The sequence below is a fragment of the Poromitra crassiceps genome (assembly GCF_964638095.1).
Source record: "Poromitra crassiceps genome assembly, chromosome: 5".
NCBI classification, from domain to species: domain Eukaryota; kingdom Metazoa; phylum Chordata; class Actinopteri; order Beryciformes; family Melamphaidae; genus Poromitra; species Poromitra crassiceps.
Genome location: NC_139642.1, coordinates 51,530,729 through 51,546,488, shown reverse-complemented (window position 1 = coordinate 51,546,488; position 15,760 = coordinate 51,530,729). Strand labels below are relative to the sequence as shown.

General features: G+C 42.6%; 5 protein-coding genes across 9 annotated transcripts in view; 1 reads left to right on the top strand and 4 right to left on the bottom strand.

Moving 5' to 3' along the window:
- Nucleotides 1-15,760, top strand: part of dock10 (dedicator of cytokinesis 10) — a 241,720-nt gene that overhangs the window by 77,386 nt on the left and 148,574 nt on the right. The gene's annotated exons all lie outside the window — the stretch shown is intronic.
- LOC310777371 (lysophosphatidic acid receptor 6-like) lies at nucleotides 1,487-2,347 on the bottom strand (the record flags this gene model as incomplete). Its single annotated transcript, XM_083637701.1, has 1 exon — nucleotides 1,487-2,347. One exon carries the CDS (start codon nucleotides 2,345-2,347, stop codon nucleotides 1,487-1,489), a length of 861 nt encoding a protein of 286 aa, XP_083493827.1.
- Nucleotides 5,837-6,703, bottom strand: LOC310777370 (lysophosphatidic acid receptor 6-like; the record flags this gene model as incomplete). Its single annotated transcript, XM_083637700.1, has 1 exon — nucleotides 5,837-6,703. The coding sequence occupies one exon, from the start codon at nucleotides 6,701-6,703 to the stop codon at nucleotides 5,837-5,839; it is 867 nt and encodes a 288-aa protein (XP_083493826.1).
- Nucleotides 9,252-10,115, bottom strand: LOC310777369 (lysophosphatidic acid receptor 6-like; the record flags this gene model as incomplete). Its single annotated transcript, XM_083637699.1, has 1 exon — nucleotides 9,252-10,115. The coding sequence occupies one exon, from the start codon at nucleotides 10,113-10,115 to the stop codon at nucleotides 9,252-9,254; it is 864 nt and encodes a 287-aa protein (XP_083493825.1).
- On the bottom strand, nucleotides 12,366-13,226 carry LOC310777368 (lysophosphatidic acid receptor 6-like; the record flags this gene model as incomplete). The annotated part of the gene is made up of 1 exon (XM_083637698.1): nucleotides 12,366-13,226. The coding sequence occupies one exon, from the start codon at nucleotides 13,224-13,226 to the stop codon at nucleotides 12,366-12,368; it is 861 nt and encodes a 286-aa protein (XP_083493824.1).

The window sequence follows — 15,760 nt, the reverse complement described above, 5'->3', positions numbered from 1 at the left end:
AGTCCAAGACATTATTTGTGTGCACAACACAGCAGTTCAGCGAGGTATGCATGCAGGCTGTGTTTCCTGAGGGGCAATATATTTCTCTAGGATAGTGCAGGGATGACCTGCCACATATTTCTATAGTAACATTATATTGGGTTATTAATACCAGGACTGTCCCCACATAGCCTCATCATGTTTGAGTGTGGGAATCATAATTTCTTCGTATTGGAGTTTAAAGGGGTTTATGAATGCTTTATTGTACAGCATAAAGTCTTCCTCATATCACAAGCCTATGCTGAAAAGGGTTACATTTAAAAGAAAATGAAGTAAATAAATTGTACAATTAAGGCAACATTTAAATACAATTTCAAAGTGGAGGGCGAAAAAGAAGCAAAATTACAACAGGAAAGTATAACACAAATTGAAAATTCTATGACCATAGAAATATAGGCATATATTGACCACAGTTTCTTTATTTGTCAGTGCTAAAAAGTTGGTGTAGCTTATCTGACAACAAGAGGCGTCAAACATTTTTGCTCTTCCTGTTTTTGAATTGAAGATGAAATGTGATTGCGTATACACAGTCCCCAACACTCAGGGTGCCAGTAAATGCGAAGGAAGGTGTATGAGAGACAAAATGACGAAAAGATACTACTACTGTCCTTTATTTGTAGAAATGTTTTGTTTGCAAAAGACAAATATGCATTCTGTATATCTCCAGGCAAAATAAACACTGCCAACAAATAAGCTTACCAACACAGATGCTACAAACACACACACAGACACAGACACACACACACACACACACACACACACACACACACACACACACACGCACGCACGCACGCACGCACGCACGCACGCACGCACGCACACACACACACACACACACACACACACACACACACACACACACACACACACACACACACACACACACATATACATACATATACTGTACATATACATATACATTACATATACATACATATACATATAAACTCAATAATTTCAGTCAATTGCAACCTCTTAAGCCAGTGGTGAACAATAAGCCAAAATACACAGCCTGGAAAAGGAATTAGTAAAATCCTTGAAAGTTCTAGAAAAGGAATTTAGTTTCAATTGTTACTGCAATCTTCTGTGGATAACCTTCCACAATGTAACATAACAGCAAATGTATTGTCTGTAGCTGTTGACGTAAATCCAATATAAAGAGCTATGTCCTATTTAGCCAGTGTACAGGAGTAATAATGTCTGGTATTGATTCAGAGTCACTGCCTCACATTACATAGAAATTCTATTATGGATCCTTGAAAAGTCATGGAAAAGTTTTGAAATCTTATCCAAGAAAATGTGTGGGAACCCTGCAGCTAGAACAAATCATTCAATAAACAATTAAATTTCCACACACAAGTAATCTCTTTGGCTGAAAAAGGAGCAACTCACAATGACAGTGGCGATTTTGATGTCATGGCATTCTAACTCTTTACGTCCCTTGTCTTCACTCATCTCTTGCAATGTCCACATCCTCTTTTTTCTTCCAGAAGGCATCCAAAGAAAAGTAATATAACAGTGGATCCAGACAGCAGTTCATACTAGCAAGAGATATGGTTGGCAGGATTGCTTCTTGGCGAAATGCAATAAAGGCCAGTGACAGAGGCACGAAACAGATGATGAACATGATCAAGTTCATGACAAAAAGCAGCATGACATTCACCTTGTTGTTGACCCGTGCAGAGTCACTGAGATGCCTGCGGAGAGTCCAAGACACCATAGCAGTGGACACAACATTGACTGCCAGCATGGTGAACACTAAAGCACACTGAAAATAAATCACATCTGGCATATACCGACACGTAAGAGGAAGAATGTCAAAACAGGTAGATACATTGCACCTGGATAACTGTCTTGAATGGTTGATGCTTTCTGGGACGTTTATTACGACCCCAAGGATCCAAACGAAGGCAGAGGCTTTCCAGGCATTGGAGGTGGATCTCAGATGCTGTGATCTCAGCGGGTAAACCACTGCCAGCAGCCGGTCCACACCGATGAAGGTGATGAAGATGGAGCTGGTGCGGATGTTGTTGTGGAAGAATGCCATGTTGCTGACACACACCGCAATGCCAAAGGGCCAGCTGCCTGTGACATAGAAGTAGACCCTCCAGGGCAGGGAGATCACCAGCAGCAGGTCTGAAAGTGCCAGGTTGATCATGAAGACGGCACTGGGAGATTTGAGCCTGTGGCGGCGTATCAGAATCCACAGTGACACAGCATTGAGAGGCAGACCCACCACCATGATGCAGCTAAAGACTATAGCATAGGGCATCTTGTCTACCTCTGCATCCTTCTGTGTATCATTCATCATGTCTAGCTGACAAGAAAAGCACTATCTGTGTATGCTTGACTGGCAATGGTGCAAAGCAACTCTGTCCTCCAGACTTTATCTAGGATCTGAGTGGGTTGGCCTTAATAGGGTGAGTTTAGGTTGTGTGGAAAGTTTTGAAACAGGAAACAAGGGTGACTTGACTTAATAGCAGAGCTCCACTGTGACATTCATGAGTTCGTTTACCTCCTGTCTCATTTTTGTTTCTAATACTGGGATTTTGATTGGCAGCCTAGTTTGGTTGTAATTACTTGAGAGGCAGAAAACAAGAAGAAGAACCATGGACAAGTTACCATGGCATTTCCATCAATGTTATGACTATTTTAAAATGTCATATTGATACCACCGTTCTATAAAGGCCATATATACTGTATATAATCATTCATGACAGCTTTACCAGCACGAGTGGCTCCTGCATTACATTACTGGCTTTCCTTGGGAAGCTAAGCAGGTCTGGCCTATAGGATACTCCTTGGATGGGAGACTGGTGCTGGAAGTGGTGTTGGAGGACCAGTAGGAGGTGCTCTTCCCCTCTGGTCTGATGAATAATCTGGTCTGATGAATTATCTCCCCAATGCCCCAGGGCAGAGACAGGGACTCTGTCCTGTGAGTGAGCGCCGTCCTTCGGCGAAAACAGCTGCTTCAGCGATGATGATCAGCAACTGAGAATGACACATGGCACATACGCAGCACATAGCAAACAGAGTAAAACATGGACTCTGATATACTACGCTGGTTAGGTGATTGGATCCGCAGGAAGGGAATAGCTTGGGCTGATTGGTTATTGCCACATGAGTGGAGTGGAAGCAGCGTGGGAAACTGTGAATGGATGAGGAGACAGCATCAATGAAAGGGGGCGAGCCTAACAACCTCAAGAAAGGGGGCGTGCACCGTGATATGACCTGAACTGGGCGTTAGCTGCGAAGTAGTCTTCGCGGCTGATCTAGAAAATAGTCCAAGACATTATTTGTGTGGCACAACAGGCATGGGAGCCGCAGCAGTTCAGCGAGGTATGCATGCAGGCTGTGTGTCCTGACGGGCCATCTTTTTCTCTAGGATAGTGCAGGAAGACCTGCCACATATTTCTATAGCAACATTATATTGGGTTATTAATACCAGGATTGTCCCCACATAGCCTCATCATGTTTGAGTGTGAGAATCATAATTGATCCTAGACATGTTTATTACACACAGAGATGCTCTTTCACCATTTTACCAAGTATTAGAGTTGCCACATGAGTGGAAGCAGTGTGGGAAACTAAATGGATGAGGAGACCGCATCAATGAAAGGGGGGGGCCTAACAATGAATGGGTTATACAACCTCAAAGAAAGGCGGCGTGCAGTGGCGTGCCGTCCATTAGGCGAACTACTCTCTCTCTCGTACTCTCTCGTAATGGGACAAGCCCCGTCTTTTATTGTCACACGAACACCACAACACATGCATGCGGCCACAACACACTCATGCTGACGGTGGCCGGTGAAAAGTGTCCTCTGCATTTAACCCATCCAGGCATGTCCTTTCCTCCGGGGGGCAGGCCAGGAGCAGTGGTCGCTTTCTCGTACAGCGCCCGGGGACCAACTTCGGATGTTGTCGTCACTGGTCGGATGACGATGACGATCTGATCTTCTGCAACTAGGCAAATGCTAAGGGCGCTTGAGCCGTTAGGGGCGCCAGAGAGATTAATTTATTTTTATTTTTATTTTTTTTATTTTTTTACAAATACTTTTTCATGATAATAGGCCTACTATTATTTTACAATAGTAGACAAAAATAAGAAGAAAAACGTCTTAAGTCTTTAAATAATAGTGAAATCATTTTTCTAATTCTGGCTTTCTGGCTGCCCGGGCTGCAGCACTTTCACCATGGTCCCTAATCTATACCACCCACCCCCTGCGCGGCCGCGCCCCCTTCTACTTTTGCTTCTACCAGCAAAAATCTTGCCTAGGGCACCAACTTGGTCAGGCACGCCACTGGTGGCGTGCACTGATATAAGTAGTCTTCATTATTGAAAATAGTCCAAGACATTATTTGTGTGGCACAACACATCAGTTCAGTGAGGTATGCATGCAGGCTGTCCTGAGGGGCAAGCTTTTTCTCTAGGATAGTGCAGGGATGACCTACCACATATTTCTATAGTAACATTATATTGGGTTATTAATACCAGGATTGTCCCCACATAGCCTCATCATGATTGAGTGTGAGAATCATAATTTATTAGTATTGGAGTTTAAAGGGGTTTATGAATGCTTTATTGTACAGCATAAAGTCTTCCTCATATCACAAGCCTATGGTGAAAAGGGTTACATTTAAAATAAAATGAAGTAAATAAAATAATAATTGTACAAATATAGGCATATATTGAGCACAGTTCCTTTATTTTTCAGTGCTAAAAAGTTGGTGTAGCTGATCTGACAAAAAGAGACGTCAAACATTTTTGCTCTTCCTGTTCAAGGAAACATTGAAGATGAAATGTGATTGCGTATACACAGCCCCCAACACTCAGGGTGCCAGTAAATGCGAAGGAAAGTGTATGAGAGACAAAATGATGAAAAGATACTGTCCTTTTTTGCATTAGAGTATATTCATTTTCTATGAACGTAGACATTTAGGCATATATTGAACACAGTTTCTTTATTTTTCAGTGCCAAAAAGTTGGGGCAGCTGATCTGACAAGAGGCGTCAAACATTTTTGCTGTTCCTGTTCAAGGAAGAAAATTAAGATAAATTAAGATAAGCCACCAACACTATGCCAATAATAAAGTGTATCATATATCTCTAGGCAAAATAAACACTGCCAACAAAGCTTACCAACACAGATGCTACAACACACACACACACACACACACACACACACACACACACACACACACACACACACACACACACACACACACACACACACACACACACACACACACACACACACACACACACACACACACACACACATAATAAACTCCATAATTTCAGTCAATTGCAACCTCTTAAGCCAGTGGTGAACAATAAGCCAAAATACACAGCCTGGAAAAGTCATGGAATTAGTAAAATCCTTGAAAGTTCTAGAAAAGTCCTGGAATTGTGTTTTAATTGTTACTGCAATCTTCTGTGGATAACCTTCCACAATGTAACATAACAGCAAATGTATTGTCTGTAGCTGTTGACGTAAATCCAATATAAAGAGCTATGTCCTATTTAGCCAGTGTACAGGAGTAATAATGTCTGGTATTGATTCAGAGTCACTGCCTCGCATTACATAGAAATTATATTATGGATCCTTGAAAAGTCATGGAAAAGTTTTGAAATCTTATCCAAGAAAATGTGTGGGAACCCTGCAGCTAGAACAAATCATTCAATAAACAATTAAATTTCCACACACAAGTAATCTCTTTGGCTGAAAAAGGAGCAACTCACAATGACAGTGGCGATTTTGATGTCATGGCATTCTAACTCTTTACGTCCCTTGTCTTCACTCATCTCTTGCAATGTCCACATCCTCTTTTTTCTTCCAGAAGGCATCCAAAGAAAAGTAATATAACAGTGGATCCAGACAGCAGTTCATACTAGCAAGAGATAGGGTTGGCAGGATTGCCTCTTTTGGGCCAAGCATAGAGGCCAGTGACAGAGGCACGAAACAGATGATGAACATGATCAAGTTCATGACAAAAATCAGCATAACATTCACCTTGTTGTTGACTCTTGCAGAGTCACTGAGATGCCGGCGGAGAGTCCAAGACACCATAGCAGTGGACACAACATTGACTGCCAGCATGGTGAACACTAAAGCAGACTGAAAATAAAACCCCACTTGTGTATACGGAGTCGGACACTTGGGAGGACGAATGTCTAAACAGGTAGTTACATCACACCTTGATAAATGTCTTGAAAATGTGATGCTCTCTGGGATGTTCACCACCAACCCAACGATCCAAACAAAGGCAGAGGCTTTCCAGGCATTGGAGGTGGATCTCAGATGCTGTGATCTCAGCGGGTAAACCACTGCCAGCAGCCGGTCCACACCGATGAAGGTGATGAAGATGGCGCTGGAGCGCAGGTTGCTGTGGAAGAATGCTATGGTGCTGACACACCACGCAATGCCAAAGGGCCAGCTGCCTGTGGCATAGAAGTAGACCTTCCAGGGCAGGGAGATCACCAGCAGCAGGTCTGAAAGTGCCAGGTTGATCATGAAGACGGCACTGGGAGATTTGAGCCTGTGGCGGCGTATCAGAATCCACAGTGACACAGCATTGAGAGGCAGACCCAGCACCATGATGCAGCTGAAGACTATAGCATAGGGCATCTTGTCTACCTCTGCATCCTTCTGTGTATCGTTCATCGTGTCTAGCTGACAAGAAAAGCACTATCTGTGTATGCTTGACTGGCAATGGTGCAAAGCAACTCTGTCCTCCAGACTTTATCTAGGATCTGAGTTTAGGGTGGGTTGGCCTTAATAGGCTGAGCTTGTGTGGAAAGTTTTGAAACAGGAAACAAGGACTTAATAGCAGAGCTCCACTGTGACATTCATGAGTTCGTTTACCTCCTGTCTCATTTTTGTTTCTAATACTGGGATTTTGATTGGCAGCCAGTTTGGTTGTAATTACTTGAGAGGCAGAAAACAACAAGAAGAACCATGGACAAGTTACCATGGCATTTCCATCAATGTTATGACTATTTTAAAATGTCATATTGATACCAGCGTTCTATAAAGGCCATTATGCTTTATAAGCATGTTACAAGGGATTATAGACCACATTATAAATGTTCATAATCATCCATTATTCCCACACATGCCTTCCTTCAAATCATAGCCACCTATCCATCCCTCATTACTTAATTAGCACATTCAGTCCTCAACTCTCCACTGTGAGAGCTCATGTGTGGTGAGTGTTCTGGTGCAAACTGGCTGCCGTGCATCACCCAGGTGGGTGCTGCACATCGGTGGTGGATGAGTTGAGTTCTTCCCCCCCCTTCCCTCCCCTGATATGTGAATACCATGGCATTTCCATCAATGTATGACTATTTTAAAATGTCATATTGATACCACCGTTCTATAAAGGCCATATATACTGTATATAATCATTCATGACAGCTTTACCAGCACCAGTGGCTCCTGCATTACATTACTGGCTTTCCTTGGGAAGCTGAGCAGGTCTGGCCTATAGGATACTCCTTGGATGGGAGACTGGTGCTGGAAGTGGTGTTGGAGGACCAGTAGGAGGTGCTCTTCCCCTCTGGTCTGATGAATAATCTGGTCTGATGAATTATCTCCCCAATGCCCCAGGGCAGAGACAGGGACTCTGTCCTGTGAGTGAGCGCCGTCCTTCGGCAAAAACAGCTGCTTCAGCGATGATGATCAGCAACTGAGAATGACACATGGCACATACGCAGCACATAGCAAACAGAGTAAAACATTCTTTGCAGCTCATTTAGAAAATAGTCCAAGACATTATTTGTGTGGCACAACAGGCATGGGAGCCGCAGCAGTTCAGCGAGGTATGCATGCAGGCTGTGTGTCCTGAGGGGCCATCTTTTTCTCTAGGATAGTGCGGGAAGACCTGCCACACATTTCTATAGCAATATTATATTGGGTTATTAATACCAGGATTGTCCCCACATAGCCTCATCATGTTTGAGTGTGAGAATCATAATTTATCCTAGACATGTTTATTACACACAGATTTTACCAAGTATTAGAGTTTAAAGCGGTTTATGAATGCTTTATTGTACAGCATAAAGTCTTCCTCATATCACAAGCCTATGGTGAAAAGGGTTACATTTAAAATAAAATGAAGTAAATAAAAGAATAATTGTACAAATATAGGCAAATATTGACCACAGTTCCTTTATTTTTCAGTGCTAAAAAGTTGGTGTAGCTGATCTGACAACAAGAGGCGTCAAACATTTTTGCTCTTCCTGTTCAAGGAAAAATTGAAGATGAAATGTGATTGCGTATACACAGCCCCCAACACTCAGGGTGCCAGTAAATGCGAAGGAAAGTGTATGAGAGACAAAATGATGAAAAGATACTGTCCTTTTTTGCATTAGAGTCTATTCATTTTCTATGAATGTAGACATTTAGGCATATATTGAACACAGTTTCTTTATTTTTCAGTGCCAAAAAGTTGGGGCAGCTGATCTGACAAGAGGCGTCAAACATTTTTGCTGTTCCTGTTCAAGGAAGAAAATTAAGATAAATTAAGATAAGCCCCCAACATTATGCCAATAATAAAGTGTATCATATATCTTTAGGCAAAATAAACACAAAGCTTACCAACACAGATGCTACAAACACACACACACACACACACACACACACACACACACACACACACACACACACACACACACACACACACACACACATATACGTATACGTATACATAATAAACTCCATAATTTCAGTCAATTGCAACCTCTTAAGCCAGTGGTGAACAATAAGCCAAAATACACAGCCTGGAAAAGTCATGGAATTAGTAAAATCCTTCTAGAAAAGACCTGGAATTTTGTTTCAATTGTTACTGCAATCTTCTGTGGATAACCTTCCACAATGTAACATAACAGCAAATGTATTGTCTGTAGCTGTTGACGTAAATCCAATATAAAGAGCTATGTCCTATTTAGCCAGTGTACAGTAGTAATAATGTCTGGTATTGATTCAGAATCACTGCCTCGCATTACATGGAAATTCTATTATGGATCCTTGAAAAGTCATGGAAAAGTTTTGAAATCTTATCCAAGAAAATGTGTGGGAACCCTGCAGCTAGAACAAATCATTCAATAAACCATTTAATTTCCACACACAAGTAATCTCTTTGGCTGAAAAAATCACAATGACAGTGGCGATTTTGATGTCATGGCATTCTAACTCTTTACGTCCCTTGTCTTCACTCATCTCTTGCAATGTCCACATCCTCTTTTTTCTTCCAGAAGGCATCCAAAGAAAAGTAATATAACAGTGGATCCAGACAGCAGTTCATACTAGCAAGACATAGCGTTGGCAGGATTGCCTCTTTTGGCCCAAGCATAAGGGCCAGTGACAGAGGCACGACACAGATGATGAACATGATCAAGTTCATGGCAAAAAGCAGCATAACATTCACCTTGTTGTTGACCCGTGCAGAGTCACTGAGATGCCTGCGGAGAGTCCAAGACACCATAGCAGTGGACACCACATTGACTGCCAGCATGGTGAACACTAAAGCACACTTAAAATAAAACCCCTCTGGTGTAGTAGACTTTTCACAGCTAGGAAATCCAAAACAGTGAGATCCATTACACCTTGATAAACGTCTTGAAAATTTGATGCTCTCTGGGATTTTCACCACCAACCCAACGATCCAAACGAAGGCAGAGGCTTTCCAGGCCTTGGAGATGGATCTCAGATGCTGTGATCTCAGCGGGTAAACCACTGCCAGCAGCCGGTCCACACCGATGAAGGTGATGAAGATGGCGCTGGCGTGCAGGTTGCTGTGGAAGATTGCTATGGTGCTGACACACCACGCAATGCCAAAGGGCCAGCTGCCTGTGACATAGAAGTAGACCCTCCAGGGCAGGGAGATCACCAGCAGCAGGTCTGCAAGTGCCAGGTTGATCATGAAGACGGCACTGGGAGATTTGAGCCTGTGGCGGCGTATCAGAATCCACAGTGACACAGCATTGAGAGGCAGACCCACCACCATGATGCAGCTGAAGACTATGGCATAGGGCATCTTGTCTACCTCTGCATCCTTCTGTGTATCGTTCATCATGTCTAGCTGACAAGAAAAGCACTATCTGTGTATGCTTGACTGGCAATGGTGCAAAGCAACTCTGTCCTCCAGACTTTATCTATGTGATCTGAGGTTAGGGTGGGTTGGCCTTATTAGCCTATTATTAGGGTGAGTTTAGGTTGTGTGGAAAGTTTTGAAACAGGAAACAAGGGTGACTTGACTTAGGGTGACAAGTTACCATGGCATTTCCATCAATGTTATGACTATTTTAAAATGTCATATTGATACCACCGTTCTATAAAGGCCATATATACTGTATATAATCATTCATGACAGCTTTACCAGGACCAGTGGCTCCTGCATTACTGGCTTTCCTTGGGAAGCTAAGCAGGTCTGGCCTATAGGATAGTCCTTGGATGGGAGACTGGTGCTGGAAGTGGTGTTGGAGGACCAGTAGGAGGTGCTCTTCCCCTCTGGTCTGAATGGTCTGATGAATAATCTGGTCTGATGAATTATCTCCCCAATGCCCCAGGGCAGAGACAGGGACTCTGTCCTGTGAGTGAGCGCCGTCCTTCGGCGAAAACAGCTGCTTCAGCGATGATGATCAGCAACTGAGAATGACACATGGCACATACACAGCACATAGCAAACAGAGTAAAACATGGACACTGATATACTACGCTGGTTAGGTGATTGGATCAGCAGGAAGGGAATAGCTTGGGCTGATTGGTTATTGCCACATGAGTGGAGTGGAAGCAGCGTGGGAAACTGTGAATGGATGAGGAGACAGCATCAATGAAAGGGGGCGAGCCTAACAACCTCAAGAAAGGGGGCGTGCACCGTGATATGACCTGAACTGGGCGTTAGCTGCGAAGTAGTCTTCGCGGCTCATCTAGAAAATAGTCCAAGACATTATTTGTGTGGCACAACAGGCATGGGAGCCGCAGCAGTTCAGCGAGGTATGCCTGCAGGCTGTGTGTCCTCCTGAGGGGCCATCTTTTTCTCTAAGATAGTGCGGGAAGACCTGCCACATATTTCTATAGCAACATTATATTGGGTTATTAATACCAGGATTGTCCCCACATAGCCTCATCATGATTGAGTGTGAGAATCATAATTTATTAGTATTGGAGTTTAAAGGGGTTTATGAATGCTTTATTGTACAGCATAAAGTCTTCCTCATATCACAAGCCTATGGTGAAAAGGGTTACATTTAAAATAAAATGAAGTAAATAAAATAATAATTGTACAAATATAGGCATATATTGAGCACAGTTCCTTTATTTTTCAGTGCTAAAAAGTTGGTGTAGCTGATCTGACAAAAAGAGACGTCAAACATTTTTGCTCTTCCTGTTCAAGGAAAAATTGAAGATGAAATGTGATTGCGTATACACAGCCCCCAACACTCAGGGTGCCAGTAAATGCGAAGGAAGGTGTATGAGAGACAAAATGATGAAAAGATACTGTCCTTTTTTGCATTAGAGTCTATTCATTTTCTATGAACGTAGACATTTAGGCATATATTGAACACAGTTTCTTTATTTTTCAGTGCCAAAAAGTTGGGGCAGCTGATCTGACAAGAAGCGTCAAACATTTTTGCTGTTCCTGTTCAAGGACGAAAATTAAGATAAATTAAGATAAGCCCCCAACACTATGCCAATAATAAAGTGTATCATATATCTCCAGGCAAAATAAACACTGCCAACAAAGCTTACCAACACAGATGCTACAAACACACACACACACACACACACACACACACACACACACACACACACACACACACACACACACACACACACACACACACACACACACACACACACACACACACATATATACGTACGTATACATAATAAACTCAATAATTTCAGTCAATTGCAACCTCTTAAGCCAGTGGTGAACAATAAGCCAAAATACACAGCCTGGAAAAGTCATGGAATTAGTAAAATCCTTGAAAGTTCTAGAAAAGTCCTGGAATTTTGTTTCAACGTAAATACAATATAAAGAGCTATGTCCTATTTAGCCAGTGTACAGGAGTAATAATGTCTGGTATTGATTCAGAGTCACTGCCTCACATTACATAGAAATTCTATTATGGATCCTTGAAAAGTCATGGAAAAGTTTTGAAATCTTATCCAAGAAAATGTGTGGGAACCCTGCAGCTAGAACAAATCATTCAATAAACCATTTAATTTCCACACACAAGTAATCTCTTTGGCTGAAAAAATCACAATGACAGTGACGATTTTGATGTCATGGCATTCTAACTCTTTACGTCCCTTGTCTTCACTCATCTCTTGCAATGTCCACATCCTCTTCTTTCTTCCAGAAGGCATCCAAAGAAAAGTAATATAACAGTGGATCCAGACAGCAGTTCATACTAGCAAGAGATATGGTTGGCAGGATTGCCTCTTTTGGGCCAAGCATAGAGGCCAGTGACAGAGGCACGAAACAGATGATGAACATGATCAAGTTCATGGCAAAAAGCAGCATAACATTCACCTTGTTGTTGACCCGTGCAGAGTCACTGAGATGCCTGCGGAGAGTCCAAGACACCATAGCAGTGGACACAACATTGACTGCCAGCATGGTGAACACTAAAGCAGACTCAAAATAAAACCCCTCTGGTGTAGTAGACTTTTCACAGCTAGGAAATCCAAAAGAGTGAGATACATTACACCTTGATAAACGTCTTGAAAATGTGATGCTCTCTGGGATGTTCACCAACAACCCAACGATCCAAAGGAAGGCAGAGGCTTTCCAGGCATTGGAGGTGGATCTCAGATGCTGTGATCTCAGCGGGTAAACCACTGCCAGCAGCCGGTCCACACCGATGAAGGTGATAAAGATGGCGCTGGAGCGCAGGTTGCTGTGGAAGAATGCTATGGTGATAACACACTCCACAATGCCAAAGGGCCAGCTGCCTGTGACATAAAAGTAGACCCTCCAGGGCAGGGAGATCACCAGCAGCAGGTCTGAAAGTGCCAGGTTGATCATGAAGACGGCACTGGGAGATTTGAGCCTGTGGCGGCGTATCAGAATCCACAGTGACACAGCATTGAGAGGCAGACCCACCACCATGATGCAGCTGAAGACTATGGCATAGGACATCCTGTCTAGCTCTGCATCCTTCTGTGTATCATTCATCGTGTCTAGCTGACAAGAAAAGCACTATCTGTGTATGCTTGACTGGCAATGGTGCAAAGCAACTCTGTCCTCCAGACTTTATCTATGTGAGGGTGGGTTGGCCTTAATAGGCTTAGCTTGTGTGGAAAGTTTTGAAACAGGAAACAAGGGTGACTTGACTTAATAGCAGAGCTCCACTGTGACATTCATGAGTTCGTTTCCCTCCTGTCTCATTTTTGTTTCTAATACTGGGATTTTGATTGGCAAACTAGTTTGGTTGTAATTACTTGAGAGGCAGAAAACAAGAAGAAGAACCATGGACAAGTTACCATGGCATTTCCATCAATGTTATGACTATTTTAAAATGTCATATTGATACCACCGTTCTATAAAGGCCTGTATATAATCATTCATGACAGCTTTACTAGCACCAGTGGCTCCTGCATTACTGGCTTTCCTTGGGAAGCTGAGCAGGTCTGGCCTATACGATACTCCTTGGATGGGAGACTGGTGCTGGAAGTGGTGTTGGAGGACCAGTAGGAGGTGCTCTTCCCCTCTGGTCTGATGAATAATCTGGTCTGATGAATTATCTCCCCAATGCCCCAGGGCAGAGACAGGGACTCTGTCCTGTGAGTGAGCGCCGTCCTTCGGCGAAAACAGCTGCTTCAGCGATGATGATCAGCAACTGAGAATGACACATGGCACATACGCAGCACATAGCAAACAGAGTAAAACATGGACTCTGATATACTACGCTGGTTAGGTGATTGGATCAGCAGGAAGGGAATAGCTTGGGCTGATTGGTTATTGCCACATGAGTGGAAGCAGCGTGGGAAACTGTGAATGGATGAGGAGACAGCATCAATGAAAGGGGGCGAGCCTAACAACCTCAGGAAAGGGGGCGTGCACCGTGATATGACCTGAACTGGGCGTTAGCTGCGAAGTAGTCTTCGCGGCTCATCTAGAAAATAGTCCAAGACATTATTTGTGTGGCACAACAGGCATGGGAGCCGCAGCAGTTCAGCGAGGTATGCATGCAGGCTGTCCTGAGGGGCCATCTTTTTCTCTAGGATAGTGCGGGAAGACCTGCCACATATTTCTATAGCAACATTATATTGGGTTATTAATACCAGGATTGTCCCCACATAGCCTCATCATGATTGAGTGTGAGAATCATAATTTATCCTAGACATGTTTATTACACAAAGAGATGGCTCTTTCACCATTTTACCAAGTATTAGAGTTTAAAGGGGTTTATGAATGCTTTATTGTACAACATAAAGTCTTCCTCATATCACAAGCCTATGGTGAAAAGGGTTACATTTAAAATAAAATGAAGTAAATAAAATAATAATTGTACAAATATAGGCATATATTGAGCACAGTTCCTTTATTTTTCAGTGCTAAAAAGTTGGTGTAGCTGATCTGACAAAAAGAGACGTCAAACATTTTTGCTCTTCCTGTTCAAGGAAAAATTGAAGATTAAATGTGATTGCGTATACACAGCCGCCAACACTCAGGGTGCCAGTAAATGCGAAGGAAGGTGTATGAGAGACAAAATGATGAAAAGATACTGTCCTCTTTTGCATTAGACTAGAGTATATTCATTTTCTATGAACGTAGACATTTAGGCATATATTGACCACAGTTTCTTTATTTTTCAGTGCCAAAAAGTTGGGGCAGCTGATCTGACAAGAGGCGTCAAACATTTTTGCTGTTCCTGTTCAAGGAAAAAAAAATAAGATTAAATGTGATTGCATATACACAAGCCCCCAAAACAAAGGGTGCCCATAATAAAGTGTATCAGAGACAAAATGATTAAAAAAAAATGCTGTTCTTTAATTTTGTAGAAAATGTTTGTTTGCAAAAGACAAATATGCATTCTGTATATCTCCAGGCAAAATAAACACGGCCAACAAATAAGCTTACCAACACAGATGCTACACACACACACACACACACACACACACACACACACACACACACACACACACACACACACACACACACACACACACACACACACACACACACACGCACTCACTCGCGCGCGCGCGCACACAAACAAACACACACACACACACACACACACACACACACACACACACACACACACACACACACACACACACACACACACACATACATTTACTTTACTTTACTTTACTTCATCCATATGTGACAACGGTAAAAGTGCCGGGGTTAGCCAAAGCTAATTTTCACCCGCAGTCCTCGGAACATAAACAACTAAAAACTACAGGATAAATACAGAATACGGGAATAAAAAACAATATAATAAAAATGCACAAGGGGTAACAAAGAACATACACAAGGGATAACAATACATACACAGAATAAAAGCAATACACACAAACAGAAAAGATAATAAAATGATAAAAAAAATATAATGTCCAAGAGAAGGCTATTAACTATGGGTGCACTGTTGTGTCGTTTTGAGCCATATCTTGATAAAAGTAGGGTAGGTGGGGCATTCCCTAACTGTGGCCGGGAGATTGTTCCATATTTTTCCGCCCACAATGGACAGAATGGACAGG